This window comes from Mustela putorius, unplaced genomic scaffold, assembly GCF_011764305.1.
Source record: "Mustela putorius furo isolate JIRA1106 unplaced genomic scaffold, ASM1176430v1.1 tig00000056_pilon_pilon_pilon, whole genome shotgun sequence".
Lineage (NCBI taxonomy): Eukaryota > Metazoa > Chordata > Mammalia > Carnivora > Mustelidae > Mustela > Mustela putorius.
The window spans coordinates 6,868,869-6,888,646 of NW_025421263.1; the positions used below are offsets into that span (position 1 = coordinate 6,868,869).

General features: G+C 33.0%; 1 protein-coding gene across 5 annotated transcripts in view; it reads left to right on the top strand.

Moving 5' to 3' along the window:
* Positions 1–19,778, top strand: part of GRIA2 (glutamate ionotropic receptor AMPA type subunit 2) — a 158,364-nt gene that overhangs the window by 113,137 nt on the left and 25,449 nt on the right. For all 5 annotated transcript variants that reach the window (XR_006608166.1, XM_004772044.3, XM_004772050.3 and 2 more), the window contains exons 9-12: positions 61–171; positions 1,673–1,879; positions 2,378–2,748; positions 7,311–7,509. Coding sequence is in view for 4 of the 5 variants with exons in the window: in XM_004772044.3 (XP_004772101.1) it covers positions 61–171; positions 1,673–1,879; positions 2,378–2,748; positions 7,311–7,509 (888 nt within the window). In the remaining variant the exon portion in view is untranslated. The remainder of the gene's footprint in view (positions 1–60; positions 172–1,672; positions 1,880–2,377; positions 2,749–7,310; positions 7,510–19,778) is intronic.

Here is a 19,778-nt window from a genome sequence, read left to right on the forward strand (position 1 = left end):
ATTGTGTGGCTAATGGAAAGATCATTTATCCATGTGCCTATCTTCTGTAACCTTTTTCAGATCGGATACTGGAGTGAAGTGGACAAAATGGTTGTTACCCTTACCGAGCTCCCTTCTGGAAATGATACCTCTGGGCTTGAGAATAAGACTGTTGTTGTCACTACAATTTTGGTAATTAGCTACCAGTGCTACTGCAGTTCTTCTTATGAAAAATATCTGCCAACTAGAATTGCTGCTAGTGTTTTAGGATAATAACTAATGGAATGCTTCTTTGGCACTGTTTTAATCATGCATAACATACTTACTCTGTCCAAGGGACCACACAAGTATTAGCTAAAACATTCAAAATATTTGTTATCCTCTTCAATACTGAAATTTAGCTTGACAGAAAATTCATACACTGGTGCATCACAAGTGTGAGCAGCTGGGGAAGGTCTGGGAGAGGGTTCCCTTTGTTTCTTCCTGTGCTTTACCTTTCAATTCCCATGTAATTCTGGGTACCTTCTATCTTCACATTTATTAATAATGTTATTAATAATGTTGGCAAGTCTCTTTCCTTATAAGATGAACTGCTTAAAGATAATTTCTCTTCTTTTTAACCACCAATGTCAACACAGTCATTGAGACACAGCCAGTTCTGAGGGAATGAGATCACATTGAACTGAATCTTGATCATCTAGGCTCTGGAGAGATGGAGGTAGATGCAGATCATCGTGACAAGCCATTGGTGAAATAGAGATGGGGGAAAAGGGCTTCACTAATAGTACATGATTTTGCAACAAAACAATTGTATTTTATTTTGCTGAGCAGTGGTATAGTAAAATTGTGGGATTCATTATTCTAACGATATTGAGAAGAAAAAATATAGGTGTAAATACAGCTGAAAAAAAAACAGCTAATAAGAAATTTGAATAGAAACATTGATTGTCATTTGGAAATACCTTAAAAAGTGTAAGCTCTGACATGTGAGGGCTTTTGGTAATCATGCCATCAAGGGGGACTATTTCACTGAACTCTCAAATATGCTTGATGACACTTTCCAGTAGAGAATTTGGGCTATGTTGAATCATTTTCATACTTCATTTTTCTTGTGTTTACAGGGGGAAGCTACTTTCCATCCTTGCAATTTTATTCTAGGATATTCTATCTTATAGATGAAGTGAGACATGAAATCTGAGAGAGTAGCATCAGTACGTCACTATGGCAATGACTATCAATATGATTTCCACATGAACCTTATTTTTGAGGCAGCAACACACAGGGTTTTGGGTGAATGCTGGTTCTTGAAGTCAGCATGACCCTAACCTAGAATAAGAGTGTGGTGGATCTAAAGTTGAATAAAACAGATGTTGAGCAACATTATTCCTATCTATACTCTAGGAGTTTACAAACATGACAAGGGGGCATGTCAACAGTTTGTGCTTTTGAGTTTCTTGTTTACTTTGTTATGGCTAGATACAAGTCATATTAATTAAATATAATGTTAGGCATTTGAGGACCTTTTTTCTCAAAGGTATTATGCTCAATATTTTTCTGCTGATATTTTCCACCATTCATATTCTACAGTTTTTCTGGCTACCAGGTAATAATTAAACCAGAAGACTTGAATCAGTAAAAGTAGTTAACACAACTATTTTTTTTAAATCAATGAAAGAACTGTCTTTCCATATAGGAATCTCCATATGTTATGATGAAGAAAAATCACGAAATGCTTGAAGGCAATGAGCGCTATGAGGGCTACTGTGTTGACTTGGCTGCAGAAATCGCCAAACATTGTGGGTTCAAGTACAAGTTGACAATTGTTGGGGATGGCAAGTATGGGGCCAGGGATGCTGACACGAAAATTTGGAATGGGATGGTTGGAGAACTTGTATACGGGGTAAGTATAGCTCTTCTCCCAAATAAAGTCATTCAGTTTGAACTCTTGTTGACAGAATTCCCCGCTTTCCTGCAAAGTACCTCTATCTGAAGTTGTTAGTTTCCCACATTACTGAAGAATACTATCTTTTTGCCTTGTGAACATCTGAAAATTAATGCTAACCTCAGAAGCACACATGCACACTAAATGAGACAGATATTTGATTTGTCTTGAAGCATATGAACCATATACATTGTTCAAAGACACCAAAGGCATAGATTCAGTGTAGAGATGTAATTATCATAGTCGAGTCAGATGGGTATACTGTGTATTTATAAAAAGGAAGAATATTTAGGTAACAAATTGCTTTTTTGTTTATTTTTTACTGGGACTCTGCCAAGGAAATAATTATTGACATTCCCTGATTTCCTTTTCTTCCCTTTGGATCCACTAATGTAACCATGATTCCTTTCAGTCCATGACTCTGGGTACTATTACTTTCATTTGTTTTCCTTACAGAAAGCTGACATTGCAATTGCTCCATTAACTATTACCCTTGTGAGAGAAGAGGTGATTGACTTCTCAAAGCCCTTTATGAGCCTCGGGATATCTATCATGATCAAGAAGCCTCAGAAGTCCAAACCAGGAGTGTTTTCATTTCTTGATCCTTTAGCATATGAGATCTGGATGTGCATTGTTTTTGCCTACATTGGGGTCAGTGTAGTTTTATTCCTGGTCAGCAGATTTAGCCCCTACGAGTGGCACACTGAGGAGTTTGAAGATGGAAGAGAAACACAAAGTAGTGAATCAACTAATGAATTTGGGATTTTTAATAGTCTCTGGTTTTCCTTGGGTGCCTTTATGCAGCAAGGATGCGATATTTCGCCAAGGTTGGTTACTCACCTGCTTCAACTTTGTGCATTTTAGGTCTCAAGTGGATATTCATGGTGTTTATGAATTCACTATAAAGAAGTAAACAGCCGCTGACTACCTGTCCAAGCGGTTTAAGACTCTTCAGGACAGACTCTTAATGTCGGCATAAGTCTGTGAAATATTTGAGCAATGTTCTTTGAATGTTGATCTTGTATTTCCTGGTGAAATTATACACACCATGGAGAGGCTATAAAATGCATAAGGTTCCTATCATTCCATGCCTTCTTGGAGGGGTACCGTGTTTTTGCTGCATATTCTCATTTTACAGTCATCTGTGTGTTGATCCACAGACCTGTATATGGGAAAATGGGCAACATCACTTATTAACTACAAAAGCAACAACTTGTTTACAAAACTTCATTGGCACACATCCCATCTCTTTTATTTTCTCATTATTAGCTCATGCAGATGGTATCAGAGAGAGATTATAAATTTTTTTTTGCTTTGTTTTTTTAAAGGTTAGATTGCTGAATTAAGGGGATGTCTGACAGGATATTTTCCTAGTATTTAGAAGTACATGGTTGGGTAATAATGGTGGCTGATTCACCGCAGCTTGCGCTGTATTCAATAGTAATACACACAGATAATGGAATACATTTCTGCATCTAGACTCATTATGATATATTAGGTACTACTCTAAAATACCTAAATATAATGAGTATCTCGCAAAATACATTTTGCCTTTTTTCATGTTACGACATGAATAAGAAGAATAGCCATATCTGGCTCTTTGGAAGAATAAACCATGATTTTTCTCATATGATTCTTTCACATTTGAAGGCTAAACTATGGTCTACTGACACATTTTAATCTAGGTTTGATTACTTTCCTTTGATTCTATGGGATATCTTAATAACTAGTAAAGGGGATGATTTTTCTAATACTATTTCGTTGTTAGTTTCTGAGCACTTTGGAGATAACTGATTAATTAAAAAAAACTCAAAAATTTGTATCTTTTGTAGTCTTTTTTTGTATACTCCACCCAGTGAGATAAATTTGTATCTTTTGTAGTCTTTTTTTGTATACTCCACCCAGTGAGATAAATTAAATATATCATGTATGCAGAAATTATTAATGATTCTCTGCTGTAGGACACATTGTTATGAATTATTTGAACCTAAACAATCTTAATTCCATAGATTCCTTGTGACTTCTTTATGGAACTGCCCTGAATTAAAAATATGCCAATGGTATTTGCATGCATATATGTATAATAATGATAATATATACAGTGTAGAATAATATAGAAATATATAATAATGTTATATATAATAATATACATAAATATGATGACCTCCTACAAAATATGTAAGATTCATAGTTTTATCTCTACATTTATATGATTTAAGTTAAAGACATAAAGAGTAGTTTCTAATAATGAGGGAGAAAATATTAACCAAATAGGGCTTTCAGAGAATATTCTTGTCCATAAATAATAATAAAATTATTCATCTTTGGTAAGAAGTATAATCCTGAGATAAAACACAATTACCCTAGGGTAACATAAACTATGCTCTGCCTTTTGATTTAGTAAGGAGAAGTGTGTGAGGTTCATTATAAAGTAGGATATATTGATCTGGGTTCCTATAGATGGATCCTTAGATTTGTTTGCCTTATTCCTCATGGCTCCTGGCTCTGAAGTTAGTTGTTTTGGTGTCCAGTGTTTTTCAAGGAACAGAAAACATATTTACAGGAATTGTAGCATAGAGCACATTTAAAAATCTATGTTACCCTAGGGTCCACCATGACAAACAGACAACTACTAATTTTCCAAAAGCCTGTTTTGTAAAATATGCCCTTTTATCTGTGCTCATGATTTCATTCATGAGTCATGACTTACTACATGACTTACTACAATTTCACATGGAATAATTTTTATTTCCTGGTACACTAAATAGATTTTAGATAGTATATTTTTCCTTGTTATCAACTGATTTATTTTTTTGCTACAGAATATATATATATATGAGCAAAATTTGCTTTGCTAAAAAATTTTAAATGTACGTATCTTTCATTCTATATTATATGTGCATTTAAATATTGAAAATACTGCATAATACTGGCAAATTTAATGATTTTTAAAACAAACCAAACTATCTTTTTTTTACAATGCAATGATGGTTACTCCAGCTTAGGAAAGAAGAATAGAGAAGCATAGTATCTAATAATGACGATGATGATGATGATCATGATAATAATAATGATGATGATGATGATTCATGAAATGCACTGATCACTTTGAGATACTCTAAATATTTTGAAAGATATTTATCACCTCTTTTCAAGTAAAACTTGGTATGGAAATATGTTATTAATATTACTAGAACATTTAAATTTTAATCAGAAATTATTCATTAACCTGAATTGGTCTTTTTCCTGAAAATAAGTTTAGAATATGTTTACTGTAGTTTTCTGAAGCCTGGAACCACAGAAATTGTGAGCATAAAATGCTATAAAGTTGACTTTTATTTTCTTGCTTGCCTCTGTTTTTTTCCCCCTAATATCCCAAAAGGATTCCAATGAATAAAAATGTCATTCTTAAAACAGCTATTTAATATAGATTTAAAAGAAATGGTAGAATAAAAAAGAAGGAATTGGTAGCATATCCATTTATTTGCTCTTTTAATCCAGATTCAAAGAAGTAAAGGTTTGTTTTTAATTAGAGAAACCATTTTTGTCTGTCACCATAAGACATCAATTGAATTGCCCCCTGCATAAAATGTCTTAGAAACTCTCAGAAACATTAACTGATCCTTTGAAAACAATTACAAATGAATAATAAATTGCTCAAGAATTTTGTTTTGAATGAAGTATAAATTCAATAAATTTATTGAGATAATTTGTCAAACTCAAGTAAATTGGCATATTTAAACTCATTTAATCTGACCTAAGCACTGGAATAGAGAATAACATATCTTTAACTTGTTTTTATAAATGGAACAGAATTAGTTATAAGAACGATTCTGCATTGTCAATTACCATGCAGTTTATAGTGTCAAAGCAATTACTAAGAAGACAGTTTTGTTTTAAGGGATTTGAGCTGCCCTCTTAAATATGGAATACATACCGTTTAATTATGCTTTCCATTGTTATGGAATAGCGAACATTTTGAGAGTGGCTGTGTCTACGCAAGAGGTTTCTTAAATTTAAAATGTATTTAATACCCTATCCATGAGAGAGTAGTTCATTTTTTTCCATTCTGTCATATTTATTTAATTCTTTGCATTTCTCAGAGTCTGTGATAAAGGCTCTTAGTTATATTTTTTCATCACTTGTCACTCTCTCTTTCTCTTTTAGCCAATAGATACTCTTAAAAATCTTTATTTTTAAATAAGCTCCCCACTTTTTTTTGACTGCTAGAATAGTTTATTCTACAAAGGTGTATTCCTTACTGCTAAATGTCAGGAGGTCTGTTTTAGGCCATAAATTACCAAACGTTTGTAATTTAGATTTTTAGAAATATTACCTTCTCACTAGAGCAAACTTAATTGTTAGATATAGCAAAGTTATTAACCTAAAATGTTATTGTGTTGGATTGTTAAGATTATTTAAACCCCTTTACTTTTTTAAAATCCCTTTATATGTAGAATCCCACCAAATATTTCAGAATAATATGTTATGTATCAATTTCCACATCTACATATCTATATTTATCTCCCTAGGATTTAAAGTAAGTTATTAGGGATCTATTAAGCTTTCAAAAGTATTTTACATATGAATTTATGGTCAAAGAAATATTATTATTATTATTATATTACAAATCAGGAATTTGTATCTTGACAAATGTTTAAATGTCTAATTTTGTTTTCCTTGAGTTGTCTTTTTTTCTTAAGCAGGAAGCACAGAGGAACAGGGTGGTAGCAGTCCATGCCAGGAAGCCTCAGATTTTTATTCATTAAGAATTATATTTTGTGTCATCCCTTTGTTTGTTGTATCATTGTTCCCCATTTTCTTTTCTGCACCATATCAAAAACCTATGTTTTTGCACACACAAAAAAACCAGTGAAATTTTGGACCTTTTAGGGGGTTTTTGAACTTCATTGGCTGAATTAAAGGGAGGGTTTCAACTTCACCTATGGTACACATTCTTTTATTTTTAATATTTGATTTTGTTTGTCAACATTATTGTGAGTTTTACAAGTGATGTTAAATTCTCTTTTACGTGTTTACTTATGTCATGAATGGATAGTAGGATGGGCATTGGCTGGATTATTTGCATATTTCTTAAAATTGCTTCTTTGTGAAATTTCATACTATAGACAATTTGGGCATTATAACTTTGAAAGAACCTGAGGAATCTGAAGTTTTGACCTCTGGGTAGCTCATTACATCTAGCTAATCTAGACTGCTTACCCAGAATGCTTAATAATTTCCAGTTTTATTAACTAGCAGATATATTAAAAAGTATCAAATTAAATAGTCCCATATAAGTCAATATTTGCATAATATTGCTAACTTGGATTTTTTTTTACTAGGTCATTCATTTCACTTTACAAATCCATTTCATACTTGTTATTAGATCCCTCTCTGGGCGCATTGTTGGAGGTGTGTGGTGGTTCTTTACCCTGATCATAATCTCCTCCTACACGGCTAACTTAGCTGCCTTCCTGACTGTAGAGAGGATGGTATCTCCCATCGAAAGTGCTGAGGATCTTTCTAAGCAAACAGAAATTGCTTATGGAACATTAGACTCTGGATCCACCAAAGAGTTTTTCAGGGTAAGAGATCCTGCTTTCTTAACTTTTGATTTTGATCTTCAAATTTAACCATTTTCCATTTTGTCCTCGCTCCCTCCTTCCTGTGCTCTATGAAGATATTATGTGATAGTAATCCCCTCTCTGTCTCTCTCTGTTCTTGACCTTGTCTCTATACCCCTCCCTTCCCCATCCTTATCCTTAGCTCCATCTCTATTTTGTCATACCTATCTCCTTAGGAGAAGCACACAACATTATAGCAGAATTATAGTTTTATAAAGGTTGTTCTTTTGGAACAAAATTGAAGCAAACTATAAATAAGTTTAGATTGTTATTATTTTTGAAGCAGAATTTTTTAATTTCAAATAAGATAGCTGTCATATATTTTACATAGTTTACAGTTGAAAACTCACTTTCAAATCAGTTATGTTAATTCTGATATGTTAATTAGATAGATTATAGAAATGTGTGAAAATTCTGTATTTTTTCAAACTCTCCAAGAAAAAAACTAACAAAGATCTAAATGGATATCATAATTATAACATGTCTATTAAATATATTCTATTTTTCAAAAAAATTGTGACCATATGGTATTTATATATAGGACAAGTCCAATAATCTCATGGCCATACAATTTTCTTTCATTACTATTTTCTCTCTATAAGAAGTTGTTCTATTAAAATGTTTAATACAGCTGATAAACTTAGGTTTTAAGCCAATGTATATAACATATGATAGTTTCTGATAATCTAACAAAATCTTTGAATGCATATGAATTTGCTTGAGTGAGATCTAGGCCGTTCCAGAATTAAGATTAGCATCAGCTGAAGTAGTAGAGTATAATTTGAAAACCGTTTTATCTACATTGCCTCTGGTATCTTTTCCAACTAACTTCAGTTGAGTGAAATAAGAGAACAAGTGTGTGCGTGTGTGTGTGTGCACGTGCGTGCGCATGTATATGTGTGTAGGGGCGAACCACAGCTGATAATAGATAATAACCTGGCTACATGTAGGGAGGGCAGGATCTTTTTTTTTTTTTTAAGATTTTATTTATTTATTTGATAGAGAGAGACAGCCAGAGAGGGAACACAAGCAGGGGGAGTGGGAGAGGGAGAAGCAGGCTTCCCAACGGGCAGAGAGCCCAATGTGGGGCTCGATCCCAGGACCCTGGGATCATGACCCAAGCTGAAGGCAGATGCTTAATGACTGAGCCACCCAGATGCCCTGGGAGTACAGGATCTTGATGCTTTCTTTAAGCACTGCAATTTAAGCACAGAAGTATGGTTGATCTATCAGCAACTGCTTTGACTTTAATGCAGTTCTATATATGAATGTTATAATACAGATTTGCTACTAATGACAAATTGCTTTCATCTATGAGCATATATGTAATATGTATATAAATACTCTTAAAGTAGCACAGTGTTTTAGTTTTATCATAACACTGGATCTATTAAAATAAATTAGAATATTGCATGGTTCTCAATTAGAAGTGTATTTTGAAGCAGTTTTTATTACTTGTATTCCAGTAGGACTTGCATTTATTTTATCTATATACTTTATTCATATTCTTCCTTTTGAAGTAAATGAAATAAGGTACCTGCTATATCATGGTTTCCTTAGTGTTACTTAATGTTGATTAAAACAATCTTGTTTCCAGATATTATCTTACAGATTAGTATACATATATTGTTTGCACCGCAGTGGTTCCAGGTACTCCTCACAACTGTACATACACATTTCCAGAGCTTTGCCATGTTCCTTAACTCAGTCATAGAAACATATATGTAATTATCAATATGTCAAGATTTTATGATTGGTACACACAAGTTCCCCAGTAGACAAGATGAAAAGACTAGATGACTCTGGGAAAAGAATGCCGTTACTCTTGTGTTTCGGTACACTAACTCCATGAAGACCATGATTCCAGTATGCAGTATGTTCATGTATACGTATGGACCCTTGCCAGCATAATTTGTGGTGTGCCATTTGCCAATATAAGACTGTGGAGCTTACCCTTCCTAGAGTAATAGGGAAGTGATAGTGAGTAATTAGGTAAACTGATACCTTTTATTATCATAGTTTTCCCAAGCAGTTTCATATGCATTATCTCTTTGCTTATTTATTTATTAAAGTATAATTAACATACAGTACTATATTAGTTTCAGGGGTACAACAAAGTGATTCAACAATTCTATATATTACTCAGTGCTCATAACTCAGTTTTATGAGTTTCAGGTGTACAATATAATGATTCAACAATTCTACACATTATTCAGTACATTAAGTGGACTCTTAATCCCCTTTATCTACTTTACCCATCTCTGCCCCACCCCCACAACCACCAGATTGTTCTCTGTATTTAAGAGTTAGGGTTTTTTTTTTTTTTTTTTTTTTTTTTTTAAAGATTTTATTTATTTATTTGACAGAGAGAGATCACAAGTAGGCAGAGAGGCAGGCAGAGAGAGAGAGAGGAGGAAGCAGACTCCCTGCTGAGCAGAGAGCCCGATGCGGGACTCGATCCCAGGACCCTGAGATCATGACCTGAGCTGAAGGCAGCGGCTTAACCCACTGAGCCACCCAGGCGCCCGAGTTAGGGTTTTTTTGTTTGTTAGTTTTGTTTCTGAAATTCCACCTCTAAGTGAATTCATATGGTATTTGTCTTTCTCTGTCTGCCTTATTCCACTTGGCATTATTCCCTCCCTATCTGTGTTGTTAGAAATGGCGTAATCTCATTCTCATGGCTGAATAGTATTCCATGATGTGTATATACCACATCTTCTTTATCCCATTAGCTTTTTGAATCTCACAATACATCTGCTTGATAATCAAAACAATGATTTTTATTTGCATACCATGTATTATTAAGCTAAAGCTCAGATAATTTTGTGGACTTGGCCAAATTTAGGCAGCTGGTAAGTGTGCTGAGGTTTTCACCTAAACCTCTAGGGTTCTTTCAATATCCTGTTTTCACCTGCTAATAAAGATCTCTGGGTTTATTTTGCTGTGCCCATGCTCAGTGTAGGTTATATCCTTGTTTATAGGTTTATATCCTTGTGTGGCATTGGAGAATTATAATGGTAGAAACTCGGGCAGGGCTTCACACTTCCTTTCCACATACCTTCAAAAGGAACTCTTGATGAATCAACTTTGGTTAGGTCTCAGTGCATGCAACACTGTAGTTAGCTTCTCCATATCTAGAGAAAGAAGATTGTGGCCTCAAAAGTACTTAACAGCCACACTATTTATTAATATTGATTCTCAGGAAAGAGAAGCTAACATCACTACATCAACAGCACGCATCACCAGAGTGATAGGAGTTTGTCATGTTAATTTTTCCATTGACATGTATGACCTGGTTATAATTTGAGAAATTATGTATACAAAAGGTTTGTTTCTACTTGACTTATTTCACTAAGCATGATACGCTCTAGTTCCATCCATGTTGTCGCAAATGGCAAGATGGGGGCTTAAGTGGGTAGGAGAAGAATAAATGAAACAAGATGGGATTGGGAGGGAGACAAACCATAAGTGACTCTTAATCTCACAAAACAAACTGAGGGTTGCTGGGGGAGGGGGTTTGGGAGAAGGGGGTGGGATTATGGACATTGGGGAGGGTATGTGCTTTGGTGAGTGCTGTGAAGTGTGTAAACCTGGTGATTCACAGACCGGTACCCCTGGGGATAAAAATATATGTTTATAAAAATTAAAAATTAATTAAAAAAATAAAATAAATAAATAAATAAAATAAAAAATTAATTTAAAAAAAGGTTTGTTTCTAAAAGGTGGGTTCAATAAAAAGGGTGCTGCTAAATCATGAGTAATTTTGAATAATTTTGCTAACCGTATTAATGTGTGATAATTAGATGCCATGATGATAATAGTGAGGACAATCTTATTTTTGCTTTGGACTCCCAAAAATATTTTTGGGATACTGTGACTTTCCAGCTGTACTCATCATGCCTACCTTTTCACATAACGTTTACTGCCATAGAGTATGGAGATTGACTAAGGGTTTCCTCTTCCAAAAAAAGAATTTCTCTTTAAAGTGTTATTAAAAATGTATTAGATAATGTTGAAGCTATCTCATAGACATTATAAAAGCAAAATATTGGTTTTCACTAACATTCTTTCCCTCAAATCCTCAGGTATATTACAGATTGTCTTAATAGCTGTAGTCTGGTGAATTTCTAAACTTCTGGTGGAAAATGTTACATGGGAAATTCTTGCTGCTATTCCTAAACTTAGCATTCACCACCCATCTCGGGTCATCCTCTCTCAACTGTCATTTAGCTCTAGGCATGCCTGGGGCTCCTGTAAGGTGGATTTAGGACAGAACGAAAGCTGCCAGATTGATTATCATGGTGCCCAGTCTGTCAGGAAAGGGAATATAGATGGAATGGGCTGAAGTTAGACTGAAGACATGTATTGTATGCATTCTTCCATGGCCATCTGTTGTGCTTACTTGCAGACCTAAGAAAGCTAATTACGAGAGGAAGAAAAATATTTGCCATTCTTATCATTTGCTAATATTTAAAGTTCTGACAGTGATCTTATGTTTTCTAATACAGCTTAATTTGGCTTCATTGAAGACTTTTTCTTCTGTTTTTGACTAGGGATTTTATTATTTATATTATTAAAATTTTTCTATTGTCCAAGAGTTTATAAAGCCAGTTTTTGTTATTGTTGTTGTTGTTGCTGTTGTTTTTAACACAGTAAGAGCTTTGGATTTGGTCATTGGAGAAATTGATTTAAGAAGCCAGGTCATTTTCTAAATTTTAAAGATATGTAACTAGCTAAAGAATGAAAAATAACTTGTTGTCTTTTGTTTGAACATAACAAATGTTTCCTAAAAGCATATCTTTTTGTTGGGATGAAAGCACATTATTTAAAATTATAAGATAAATATTTCATCCTTTATAGGGACCTATCTGTTTTGTCCTAAGATGCTATGACTTACCCAACTTAAATCTAAAGTATTTTCAGATTTCAGTTAAATAATTTAATAAACTGTGTTATAATAATATTGATTTAGTAAAGTCAGTAAGTGTGCATTAGCTTCAGAATTCCAATTTCAGCTGTAAATTTTCTAACTTAATATCAAAGATAATGGGTAAAACAAATATGAATGAAGTATTTACAAAGTTCTATTAGAGAGAGACAATAAATGAAGGGCAATCTTGTACCATCAAGAGGTAGGAATAAAAAGATCCTGCATCTTCATTTTCCAGGGTTTTCTGCTATGAAACTCATGTAAATCCTTGTACAGAGTGACTGATAAAGTCTGACTCATTTTGGAGCACTGATCATCTCTAATTATAGTGCCACTGTAGCGTACCTATAATTAAGAAAGAATTAGGTTTTCAATTATAAACCACTATTTTTAGACTTTCACATTTTGATAATATGTTCTCTCAATAAAGGAGGACACATCTTGAATTAGATGAGTCTGAGTAGAAAATAGTTTTAAAGGACCTAGATGTACTAGGTTCTGATAGAAATGTAGGTTTGGGGATAGGAAATGGCTTTATAAATAGACCTGCCATTGACCAGTCAATCCCTGAAACACAATTATTACTTGCAGATTAGAAGTATTCCATGCCTATGCTAAATCCCCAGACTGCAATCTGTTTATTCCCTCTGGTTTTCTCTGGAAGGATGAGGGATGGGGTATATTGTCTGAATAAGTGCTCTACTTTAATTATTCTGACTTTGGAAGAAAAAGATTCTAGAACATTGTCAAAATAAAACCATTCTTCTCATTTAATGAAGTTAATTATTGTGTTCTCAGAAGACATAGTCTGATAATTCATGAAACTATACTGTTGTTACCTAGCATTATAGACTTTTATAGAACTTATAGATTGTATAAATGATATATAATATATAAATATATATAATATTATATATAATATATAGATTGTATAAATGATATATAATATATAAATATATATATAATATTATATGTGATATATAATATATAAATAGTATATAACATATAAATAGTATGAATGCATATATTTCTTATTTGAGTAAGAAATATATGAAGGACTAGTTTGAAATTTTTCTTTCATATACATATATAAATCTTCATATACAAAAATATATATGATTTATTACCATATGACATGACTCATATATATATATATATATATATATGACATACCACAAATAATCACAATAACCAGAGAAGTACAGTAATCTACATTATATTTTTATTCTACTATTTTTAAGTTTTATTTATTTATTTATTTATTTATTTATTTATAGAGGGAGAAAGAGGTGCCAGAAGGGACAGAATGAGAGGGAGAGAGAGAATCTTAAGCAGGCTCCATGCCTAGTGCAGAATCTCACAACACTGAGATCATGAACTCAGCCAAAACTAAGAGTCAGTTTCTTAACTGACTGAGCCGCCCAGGGACCCTAAATTATCTTTAAAAGGCTATAAACTTTTTCATCTTCTTCTGTGACTTAAATACATGTACTTATATTTACATATGAAAACTTGGATTGAGGAGTGTCTGGATGGCTGTCAGTTAAGCCTCTGTTTTCAACTCAGGTCCTGATCCCAGATTTCCTGTATCACATCTGACTCCCTGCTCAGCAGAGAGTCTGTTTCTCCTTCTGCCCTTTCTCCTGCCCATGCTCTCTCTCTCTTTCTCCCTCTCAAGTAAATAAATAAAATCTTAAAAAAAAAAAAAAAACTTTGATTAAACTATGTTTACAAATGAAAATATTTAAGCTTTTATAACAACTTTCTTATGGAGATATATTAAATGTTATTTCATTAAAGTTATGTTTTGTTTCATTTATTGCTTGTGTTTAGCAATAAAATAGTATAATTTCTTTATTGATATTTTATAGAACAGATTTCACTAATCTGTGGTGGTTCACCATCCTTATTTCATTACATCTAACTAATGACTTGTCTACTGCAGTTTCTAACATATCCCCTATTTCTATGCAGGTAGAAATATGTATATATGTGTGTGTGGGTGTGTGTGTGTACACACATATGCATATATACTTTTGGGTATATATGTACATATATATATATATATACAATACATACTTCTAGCTCTCTATATATGAATATATGTATGATTCTAACTTTCTATATATTAATGCATATATATATTTCAATATTTTAGAAATGAAATGGGTATATCCCTATTTGTATATGGGTGTGTATACATATATATATATACACATACACATATATGTAGCTGCTAATATCAAACTAGACTCTCTATAGACCTTTCACTCATGCTGAAATATTTAATGTTTTCTAAAATTCTTAGTATTAAATAAGAGTTGAATGTGAATAAATTAGCAATAAACACTTTATGGATATGTTGTAGGTCACTCATGGCATGGTTTGTCATATTATTAGAGATTTTTCTTCTTAAATATCTTGGGGGAGCCTGATCGTTGTTTAACCATCTGCATAGCTGACAGCTTTGCATGTTTAAGCCTTCTCTAGATGACCCGTAACAAGTTGAAGTCATTTCTTTTCTGGTTGTGAGCTTTTTTTTTTCTCTGATATTTAAAATTTTCCCTCTATTACACAAAACGTCTGGGAACAGTAAAGACTTTAAGAATTCTTTAATTCTCAAAGACTTTAAGAATACATTTAGTCTAAGCTGCTGAGAAAGCTTGTGTTCTTTCAGTTCAGCGAATGTAACTGGTTTAACAGTGTAAGAAAGGTCAAAATGTCCAATGTTTCTTTTAAAAATTAGTGTCCTATTTAAAGACCTTGCAGTGTAGTCAGTAGTTCCGAAATTTGTAGGATATAAATAAATGCATGAGAGACTACACTGAACCATGTTTTCTGTGCTCAAAGTGCTATGGGAGGAAAAAAATAGTAAAGAATGTGTCTATTTGCTGAATTATGATTATTCTGCAAAGTTGTAGTTTCTTCTAAAGTAACTATGTTACATTCACCTCTTTCCATAGCAATGTTCAGCAAATTTAGTGCGCACTCCATCTGATCACTTCACATAGAGACCACTCTTATGATACAGAGGGGAAATTAGAGCTCGTTGTTATCCACTGGATTAATAATTTGACCCAAATCAGATTATAGAGGCTTTCTTTATTGTCCATATTTAAATCGAAAGTACTCCTTTCTCACCACCATCAAATTATGAGGTCATTTTTTTCTAGCAGAAAATGTTTAAACAGTGGATAAATTTCAAAACTAATCTTTCATCTCAAAACATTCCCCAAATTCCTGTTTAGATGCCTCAGAGAAAATCAGTATCAGTATAAACCTGTAGAGGTACCTTAGATGACATCATGTTGGCTGCACTTTATTTTTATGCTTAAATAGAGAATCATTGTTTAGTAAAAGAACCTAGTGTGGTATTCATACTAGTTGCCATAGTAATTAATGCAGTCTCAAGAGTTTTGTAGAGAAGAAAACTGGAATTGTGCAATCATTTAAATACATTGGAATCAAAATCTGAACTAAGTATAAATACTGTTAATAAAGTTTTGAGAGTTCTTTAATTAGACTTTTGATATTTGAAGGAAAACTTGATGCTAAAGTAATGTAGAATTCCTATTTCCAGCGTATCATATTGCTCCAGATCATATTGAATGATTACCAACAAACAGATTGCTAGTACAGTTGGCTGCTTATTTTCACAGGGAAAAAGCAGTTTAGAAATAAAATGGTAACTGGAAAAATCGAATGTTGTCACAGTCCCAAAAAACAATATTTAGGATTTCATTTTAAGAAACAGAGAAAGGGTCAAGGGAGTGATGTCAATAAGATGATGAAATAGGAAGCCCCAGACCATCTTTGTCCCACAGGAGACACTGTCTAAACAACACACCATTGACCAGTTTTATTTGTGAGAAATCCAGAAGTAAGGAAAAGGGCTCCTGTAAACCAAATGAGTATGAAACTAGTCATGTCAAACTCTGTGGGAAAATTCATGGCATTCACCATAATCTTCCTTGGCACAGTGTACCACACTTGGGAGGAATTGCTTGCTTCTGCTTTTTGGGCTTCTTGTGCTGATGTTACTTGTGGTACAGGAAACAGAAACCAAAATAGCTTGGTAGCCACTCCTTTGGAAGACAGAAGAGAGGAGTGGAACATGCATCCAGTGTTCCAGACTTTTGGTGAAGTACCCACATGACTGGTCTTTGTCTTGCCTGACATGGAGTACTGATGGAACCAACATACTCTACAAGCATGGGCCACAAGGAACGAAAGAGATCTGAGTGGTTATGCCAGCTCCAGAGAACCAGCAGTACTGCATACAGATACCAAAAGAAGCAAGAGATTATGAGCTCCTGAAAAAAGATAAAAGTCCCTCTAATTGAAAATTTACACATACAAGTGCAAAGAATAAACCTCTACAGAAAAGGTTTGAGTAGACTTCAGAATATTTAACCAGGCTGATTGGTCAAAATCTTTCCCTACATGAAGCTAATCTATAAAGGCTGCAAAATGTGGCTATTTTAAAAATGTGTGATCCCAAAGCAAAGTTATAAGGCACATTAAAAAAAAAAAACACAAAGAAATATGGCCCAATCAAAGGAAAAAAAAATCTCCAGAAAGTGACACTAAAAAAAAAAAAAAAAAAAAAAAAAAGAAAGAAAGAAAGAAAAAAAGAAAAGAAAAGAAAAAGAAAAGGAATTATGTGGATTATCTGATAAAGAATACCAAGTAACTGTCACAAAAATGTTCAAAGAGCTTAGGAAAATGATACATGAATAAACAGAATTTCAACAAAGAAAACATATTTTTAAAAATCGATTTTGGAAATGAAGTATACAGTGTCTAAATTGAAAAATTCACCATAGGAATTCAACGTCATACTTGATGAAGCAGAAGAAAAAAAATAATCAAATTTAAGAAAAGTCTTTTGAAATTATACAAATAGAGGAGAAAAAAGAAAAAAAGAAGCAAAGAGTGAAGAAAGTCTAAAGCGCTTTCAAAAGGACTAACATACACATTATGAGAGTCACAAAAGGAAGAGAGAGAAAGGAGAAGAAAGCTTAAATAAGGCCATTATGGCTCCAAACTTCCCAAATCTGGGGGAAGAAATAAGTTAATGAAACACTAGGAATTCTGAGAAGGAGGATTCAAAACAGTATATACTAAAAAACATAATAACCTAATTGTTAAGTAGCAAAGAAAAGGACTTTTTAAAACAGCAGGAGAAATGTGGCTTGTCAGGTTCATGTGAGTGTCCATAAGATTACTAGCAGCTTTATCAGCAGAAACCTGGTAGGTCAGAAGAAGAGAGAGGATATTTTCAAAGAAGAAGGAAAATAAAGAAAACTACAAATCAAAAACACTGTATCTGACAAAACTGTCCTTCAGAAATAAAAGATAAAGACTTTCTCAGATAAACAAAAGTTGAGAGAGATCATCAACAATAAAATAGCCTTACAAGAACTGTTAAAGGGAATCCTTTCAGTTGAAATAAAAGGATGATAGACATCAATACAAAATCCTATGAAAGTACAGAACTCATTGAAAAAGATACATGTATAGACTAACCCAGAATATCATAGTACAATAACAGTGTTGCCTAAGTCTTTTAAAATTCTGGTATAGAGGTTAAAATATAAAAATATGAAATTAAACTATATGAAGTATGTTAACTGATGCACAATATGAAAAGATTAATTTGACATCAATAATATAAATTATGAGGGGGGAAGTAAAAGAGTAGATTTTGAATGCAACTGAAGTGAAATTCCTAAGACTAAAATAATTTTTTATGGTCATGTTTTATGTAACTTCCATGGTAACCACAAAGAAACAACCTATAGAAGTTACATGAAGAAATAGGAAAGTAATCAGTGCATCACTACAAAAAAAAAAAACCCACAAAAAAAACCAATGAAATACAAAAAAAGGCAGCAAAAGAGGCAAAGATGAATAAAAAACTACAAGATAGAGAACAATTCACAAAATGATAGGAGTAACCTATTAGCAACTTTAAATGTAAATGGATTAAACTTTCCAACCAAAAGATACAGAGTAGAATACCAAAAGGAGCAAGAGATTATGAGCTCACTGGAGAATTCTACCAAATATTTAAAGAAGAATTAATGATACTCATTTTCATATTCTTCCAAAAAATAGAAGAGGAGGGAACAGTTCTGAATTAATTTTATAAGGTCAACATTTACCTGATACCAAGCCAGAAAAAGACATTGTAAGAAAAGAAAACTAGAGATCAATAGCCCTGAGAAATAGAGATACAAAAATTTTCAGCAAAATACCATTAAGCCAAACTCAACAGCACATTAAAAGATCATAAATGACCATGACCAAGGGGGAGTTATCTCTGAAATGTAAGGATATTTCAATCTACGAAAAAAAATCAATGTGATACACCACAATTATAGAATGAAGAATAAAAATTTTATGATAATCAAAATAGATCCAGAAAAAGCACTTTACAAAATTGAGCATCCTTCAATGATAAAAATAATAAACTAGGAAGAGAATTAAATTACCTCAACATAATAGAGTTCACATTTGAAGCCCACAGCCGACATCAAAATGAAGAAAGCTTTTCTTCTAAATTAGGAAGAAGAAGACAGGGATGCTAACTTATTGCCACTTTTATTTGGCATGGTAAAGATATCCTAGCAATACTAATTAGGCAAGAAAAAGAAAAGACAACCTAATTGGGAAAGAAGTAAAATTTTCTTTGTTCAGAGGTTACATGTTCTAATATGTAGGAAACTCAAAGGATTCCACTAACCCCAATACCACCCCCCCCAAGAAAAACTGTAACACCCAATAAATTCAGTAAAGTTGTAAGATGCAAAATATTAAAAAGCCAGTTGCATTTCTATACACTAACAATGAAAAACCCTAAAAGGGAATTAAGAAAATAATCTAATTTACAATAACATCAAAAAGAATAAAATACTTAAGTGTAAACTAAGCCAAAGAGGCAAAAGAAGTGTTCACTGAAAACTCCAAAAGATTGCTGCAAGAATTTAAAGACACAAATAAATGGGAAGAATGCCTTGTTCATTGATTGAAAGATTTAATGTTGTTAAAATGTCTATACTACCCCATGATCTATAGATTCACTGGAATCCCTTCCAAAATCCCAATACTGTTTTTTTTCAGGAATATAAAAAATATCCTAAAATCCATATGGAATCATAAAGATTAAGAAAAAGTAAAACAATCTGGAAAAATGGAAACAAGCCTTACACTCCCTGACTTCAAAACCTATTAGAAAGTTATGGTACTGGCCTAAAGATGTATTTATAGACCAATGGAACAGAATAGAGAACCCAGA